Genomic DNA, 6,535 nt, shown 5'->3' with positions numbered 1-6,535 from the left:
CTAAGCTGCCTGTCTCAGACAACATGCTGCACCAATGACCATTCTCTTCATCTTCCTCATGTCATAAGCATCTTCCAAAAGTGGATCTGCAAGTTCTTTTACAGAACCAGCTGCCAGTAATGGCCTTGCCTAAATTTTTAAATTTACAAGAGATTAAGATTCTGAACCAAGACAAAGAAACCAAAAGAATCCAAAATTATCAAATACAAAACAAGCAGCCTTGCCTAAATTTTGAAATTTACAAGAGATTAAGATTCTGAACCAAGACAAAGAAACCAAAAGAATCCAAAATTATCAAATACAAAACAAGCAAGGACACTAGAGCCCTACCCACATAACCAAGCTTTCTTGGCCTTTAGGATTCTTGTCATTGATTGGTTTTCTTCCAGTTATTAGCTCTAGAAGAACTAGTCCAAAGGAATACACGTCCATCTTCTCATTAACCTTGCCATACATGAAATATTCTAGAGCCAGATACCTGAAATATGATAGCAGCTAGTTTTATGAAGGCTTGATTATAAATGACATTTATTTTCCTAAGGAAAGAGCTGGTGTAAAGAAAGAAATGGATATTTACCCAAATGTACCTACAACATTACTACCTATTATTGTTTCTCACCCCCTCGAGAATAGATTCACTAATGGATTCCCACAGTCTGAAATAGAATCCAAGGCATCAAAAGGTAAACCTAGGATACCCACTTATTCAAGACATGTTCTCTAGAGACTGTCACTTTGCATTTAAGTAATTTCATTCATCCTCTTATGCAGATCTCAACGAGTTTCCTTCAACCGATCATCTTGGGTACCTGCTTGAGGTACTGGAGAATAACGAAGATGAGCCTAAGCGGGACAATGATGATCAAGAAAGGTAGAGACCCTCATCCACAGTCTGCAGTTCTGTAAAATAAAGAACATGACAAAGATTTTACTTAGAAAACAAGCTGTCAATAATGGGTTCCTGGAAGTAGTTGAATAGAAGCTACTTTGTTTTGTTTTGGTGATTATTATAAAAAGGTAATGATCAGTGAGTTTCTTTCCTTGCAACAGCTATGGACATAACCTTCCAGAGAGTCCATTTTCAAATCTTAATGGATCCAATGGTATTAAAACAGTATTATATACTACAGAGAAAACAATGGGGAACATGCCCACTATTTCCAAAGTTTTAACACAAGCATCATCAACATCTGCTATCGATAAGGAACTTACTTGTTCTATATGCCTGGGTACTTAGAATATTCATTTTTTTTACATTGTTATTTCAATGATTTATCTGTATTCTAACAACAGACAACAAAATCTGAACCTTCCAGAGAGTCCATTTTCAAATCTTAATGGATCCAATGTTATTAAAACAGTATTATATACTACAGAGAAAACAATGGGGAACATGCCCACTATTTCCAAAGTTTTAACACAAGCATCATCAACATCTGCTATCGATAAGGAACTTACTTGTTCTATATGCCTCGGTACTTAGAATATTCATTTTTTTTACATTGTTATTTCAATGATTTATTTGTATTCTAACAACAAACAACAAAATCTGAAACTTCTACCCATAAATCTATGTGCAGATGCCGTTGTGGAGCCGAAGCAATTAGTGTGTAGCCACTTATTTTGTTTCAAATGTGTGCCAAAGGTAAGATAAACCAAGCACTCATTTGCATTATTAAATCAACTGGTCAGGTATTCCTTGAACCCTGTTTATCCCGCGCCCCTGAATTATTATCTGAAAACTGTTAGAAAACAATATGGACTTACTAGTAAATCCAAACAGTATTAACAATATATAACTTGTAAAATTTTCAGAACTAACATTTTGATTCAAACACGTACATTTGGTTGTATAACCGCATTACGAAAAAGGTCGTCAGTGGGGCGCCAAAGACGACGATGACATCTCGGAAGTTCTCTATCAGTGAAATCTCTGCCAAAGTCTCTGAGGTGATTGTGCATTTTTATACGGTTTTGACAGTCGATCTCCAGAATACACTTGTACTCTAGGTTCTGCAGATTCAGCTTTCCTCCCCAACCAGATCCCTCCCATATGCTTATGGCCAGATCTTTATCTTCTTCTATGAAGAAACAAGCAATATCTAAGAATATCTCTCTTTCCTGGGTGTCGAGACTGTCGTAACTAATCCTAAGACGGTTTTGTATTTCGGGGGGAAGTACTAAACCCGATAATTTCAGCAATTGGGCTTCCCAATACTCTAAATCTTGTTTATAAAGATGAGACCCTAGCACTCTGAGAGACAATGGCAATCCATCACACGCATCCAAAAACTTTGCAACCACTTCTTCAAATCCCGCACGGGGTTCAGGCTCCTGAAAGGCATGCATGCAGAAAAGCCTTTGTGACTGTTCTCTGTAGAGGCCTGGCAGCTTGTAAATCAACGAGACTCCGTTGGTTTAAAGAAAATCCCTATTGCGAGATGTAAGTAGGATTAAGCTATCGGAACTAAGAATATCTTTAAGAGGTGAAAATAATGCTTTTAATTGCCTGGAATCATTGATATCATCCAAAATTACGAGGGCTTTATAACCCAAGAGACGATGAGAAAGCTCTGATTTACCTTCAACAATGTTACTAACTGTCAGATCCCCTGAAGTCAAGCCTTGGAGGAGTTTATTTTGCACAGAAATTAAAGAAGTTTCGGCTCTCACATCTTCCAATAAACAAGATCCACGGTAGGCTGACCTGTTGCGGTTAAAGAACTCTAATGCCAAGGTTGTCTTCCCTACACCACCAGAACCCACAATCCCCACAACCTTGGTCTCCCCGCTGGGTTGCTGCTGCAGCATCACTGCTTTCTCAAAATCTTGTAGCTTTTCGTCCAAACCAGTTGGATATTCAGCTACAAACAGTTGAGGCTTTCTAATTTTTTCTTCCACCAATTGAACTACATTCTCCAGGAGTTTGCCTTCGTCGCTGGTTATTCACAGTAAAACCAAACGTGAGTGCGAAAAACTTCGTTTATCAATACAATCAAACTATTAGGGAAACAGAGACTAAAAGTTCTTACCCATAATATGCCTTTAGCTCCAAACCGCAAGTGTGAAACCTCAAGCAATGCTTTTTTCCAATCTGCAATTCTTTGTTGTGGGTATCTCCTTTTCTTTTCATGACCTCGCAAGGCTTTACCATAGACTCCATTGTTGCCGGCCGTGCAACCAATAAATCTCAAGATTTGACCCAATAGTCCATGTTGCCTGTCATCTGTCCTGATCCGTAGATCACAAGGATTAACATTATAAAAGATTGGAATAACAGTAAGAATGAACTAAATTACCTTATCGTCTACAAAGGCAGCCGAGAAACGAGCAATGGCTCGGTCATATGGATCTTTGGGAATTCTTGCGAACAGGGTTCGATTTCAGGAGCAGCGCGCTCTTAGCTCTGAGATTCTCTTCCGCGAACTGGTAATCGATACCTAGCAAATGCTATGCGAACCCGCAAAATGAAGGGACTGAGTCATACCGAACCGCTTTACCTGCCCCTTTTCTCCCCGTTTTTTTATTTCAGTTTTATTTTAGTTTTCTATCAACGATCGAAATTCGTTCAATCATCTAACACCATCCATCTAAGGGTGAACAATAGGACACGGCGGCGACTGGGGGAGTCCATTTCAGATGGGTTAGTTTTCGATCAACGATCGAAATTCGTTCAATCATCTAACACCATCCATCTAAGCGTGAACAATAGAACACGGCGGCGGCTGGGGGAGTCCATTTCAGATGGGAACGCCTTACGGCGTAATGAAAAGTGGAATGGTGCAGCGTTACTTGAGATATGTAGAATATATTTTCATGCATATGTGCTGAAATAATCATTGAGATTACCATCATTCTTCAATTTGGAAACTTCTGATCCTCACATGATGTTGGATCCATGGCTTCGGTGCCAACAACCTTCAATGGTGTTCTTTTCACTTGTTTCATTCAAGCCAAAGGTTGCCCTGGTAAGCCCTTCTTTTCCTGCGGATTGTACACACTTTAGATATCCTTATCGTCATCTAATCGTCACCGTGGTTTTAAATGGATGTTTGAATATCACTGTGGATAGGTAGGAAACAAAAACCAAGGTTGAAGTGGCCGAGGAAGAACCTGTTTTCTAAACGCGAGACAAGACCAGGGTAAGCAGAGATGTCTGGATTCCGAAGCCTCACAAGCTTGACTTCTAGATCAAAAACATTATTGTGGCAGGAGGATTAACTGGGTTTGTTGCAGCTGTATACATTTACACAATGCGAGTTGTTGGAAGCACTGATGAATTGCAAGATGCAGTTGAAACTTTTGGGAACAAGAAGACTGAAGTGTATGGAGAAGAATTTTTAAATAAAGGTATGACCTTGCTACACGGGCTAAAAATCTGCAAAGGTGGCAATTCAATGCATGAATTGAGGTGGAAAGACAACGTTTTGATGGGCGTTATACAATGTTGAGTTGATATTAGGGTTTTGGGCCCTAGTTGCGTTAAGGTAGCAAAGTTGGATAAATTGGGTTGGACCAGTGTTATAGGATGGTGCATTTATTTTTTTCTTATACTAAGCTGTATATTAACGTCTACAACAGTTAACGCTCCTATATGTGTAGATGATATATGGTGAATGAAATACAAATTTATATCATTATATAGGCGACATATCATTATTGGCATTGTTACTGTATACACACAATGAACGCCACCACCAAGTTAAATGCATCGCAGGTCTTTGAAAGCGTATCACACTATTCTTAGACTGTCACTCTTGACTAATACATCTGTTAATCACTTTTAGAAATGGCGCATATGGTAGCTTCTCTGCAAACGCCACCAATAAATGGAAAATATTTGAGAGATCGAGAATGCTTGTGTGGAATGCATTACTCATCACTTGTCGATTCCAGAATAATCTGCAGAAGTTTTGTTCATCCAAATGCTTCAAGAAGACTTATATATGGTTGAAAGTTTTTGATGAAGGAGAGGAAAACTAAAGGCAAAAGTGACAGACAACTTATCTTCGAGTCACGTTCAGGACACTTGCATACATTTTCATCTATGGGAGAGAGTAGTGTCAAAGATCCTACTCAATCATATGATGAAGATTCCCCTGTGAGATTGTTTACATGGCCTGATTCAAAGAGGCCACGAATATGTATCTTGGGCGGAGGATTTGAAGGTCTTTATACTGCTTTACGCTTAGAGTCCTTGATGTGGCCTCCTGATAAGAATCCTCGGAACTACTGTTGAACACTTCTATGTTATTTATCAAAGATAAAGTGAAGACCATATGCCCTTGTTATGGTTCAAAAGGCAATGGATTACAGACTTCTGGAAATGTTGGAGTTGTTTATCTTGAAAGTGGAATGAAGGTTGAATATGACTGCCAGGTTATTACTAGCAGTTGGTGCTGAGGAAAAATTGGGTGTCGTGTCAGGTGCCTTAGAGTTTGCTCGACCATTTTCTACTTTGGAAGATGCCATAGTTTCAAAGTGGATTGTGTGGGTGTTGGCGAGAAACTTGTGAAAGAGAGATTGGAGAAACAACTTAGATCCTTGGAGCAGAAAAGGTTTGGAAAGAGAGAGTCTCATATTCATGTCATTATGGTTGGATATGGATATCGTGGGGTTGAACTAGCTACAACTATTGCATAAAGATTAGCAGATTGAGGGAAGGTCCAAGTTGTTAATGTAGAATCTTTGGGAAACGATCAACAATCGACCTCTTTTACCTTTCAGGTTTCAAAATTTAGGGGAGATGATGACTCTTGGGAAGAATGATTAGTATGTGCCCCAACCTTCGTAGAGGGCTTAATTCTTGATGGTCGTGTAGGCAATACAACAAGGAAGTTGTCTTACTTGTATCGAGTGCCTACGAATGAACAAAGAGTTAAATTTGGGCTTAGCTGGCTAGAAAAATCTAGCATTGATTGCATTGCAGGTTTGCAAAGTTCCATTACACAATCTTTGGGAAGTTGAACGAACAAAGTTGGGATTAACTGGCTGGAAAAGTATAGCATTGATTCCATTGCACATTTGTGGAGTGCCATTACACAATCTTTTGATGAGACTTAATTATATATAATATCACTTACTTTGGTAATCCCTAAATTTAACATGAACAGACAAGGAGATTTGAAGGGCTCAGTATGAAAAATCATCGATTCTTTCAAGTGGGTGAGGATATATTTTACTTTTTAGAGTCGTGGACCTCAAATCAGCTATCCAGAGCACTTTAGGCACAGTCGATCTTGGAAATTGGATCAATCTAGATGCATTCTGATTACTTGAGGCAACCAGTAACAACGCATCCCTGAGCTTTACATCAATGTCGGCTACAGTAATGATCAGAGAAGGATTATGGATTCTGAGAATTCCTTTCATGCTTGCATAGGTTGAATGGATGAGAGAAACCTTAGAATGTGATGGTTCTAAAATCAGATTAAGCTCCAAATCAAAGATTTTGAAGCACCTCTCATGGAAAACCGCCTTTGGTCATCGTAGAGCCAAAGAAGCCTATTCACATGTGCATAATGGGCCTCCTGAT

At 39.1% G+C, this 6,535-nt stretch overlaps 1 protein-coding gene and 1 pseudogene across 1 annotated transcript; one reads left to right on the top strand and one right to left on the bottom strand.

Annotated features, from left to right (window-relative positions):
• On the bottom strand, positions 1-3,163 carry LOC149158407 (disease resistance protein L6-like). The gene is made up of 4 exons (XM_089433969.1): positions 3,033-3,163; positions 2,539-2,938; positions 1,843-2,334; positions 1-129 (listed from the first exon to the last, which is right to left on the bottom strand). The coding sequence occupies exons 1-4, from the start codon at positions 3,161-3,163 to the stop codon at positions 1-3; spliced, it is 1,152 nt and encodes a 383-aa protein (XP_089290095.1).
• A 183-nt stretch (positions 3,164-3,346) lies between these two features.
• On the top strand, positions 3,347-5,769 carry LOC149158406 (uncharacterized; annotated as a pseudogene).
• Positions 5,770-6,535: the final 766 nt, after the last annotated feature.

This window comes from Pinus tabuliformis, chromosome 5_2 (assembly GCF_031772625.1).
Source record: "Pinus tabuliformis cultivar Carrire ecotype Pingquan chromosome 5_2, CPIR1, whole genome shotgun sequence".
In the NCBI taxonomy this organism is placed as follows: domain Eukaryota; kingdom Viridiplantae; phylum Streptophyta; class Pinopsida; order Pinales; family Pinaceae; genus Pinus; species Pinus tabuliformis.
The sequence above is the reverse complement of the archived record's forward strand: the minus strand, read 5'-3'. Positions and strand labels throughout refer to the sequence as shown.

Bases quoted from the DNA above. Each gene is read 5' to 3' on its own strand.
- LOC149158407 (XM_089433969.1), bottom strand. From the start codon at position 3,163: ATGGAGTCTATGGTAAAGCCTTGCGAGGTCATGAAAAGAAAAGGAGAT. The intron at 2,939-3,032 runs GTAAGAACTTTT...GTGAATAACCAG, and splicing joins GAGCTAAAGGCATATTATGG to CGACGAAGGCAAACTCCTGG. The intron at 2,335-2,538 runs GTAATTTTGGAT...CATGCCTTTCAG, and splicing joins TCTTGGGTTATAAAGCCCTC to GAGCCTGAACCCCGTGCGGG.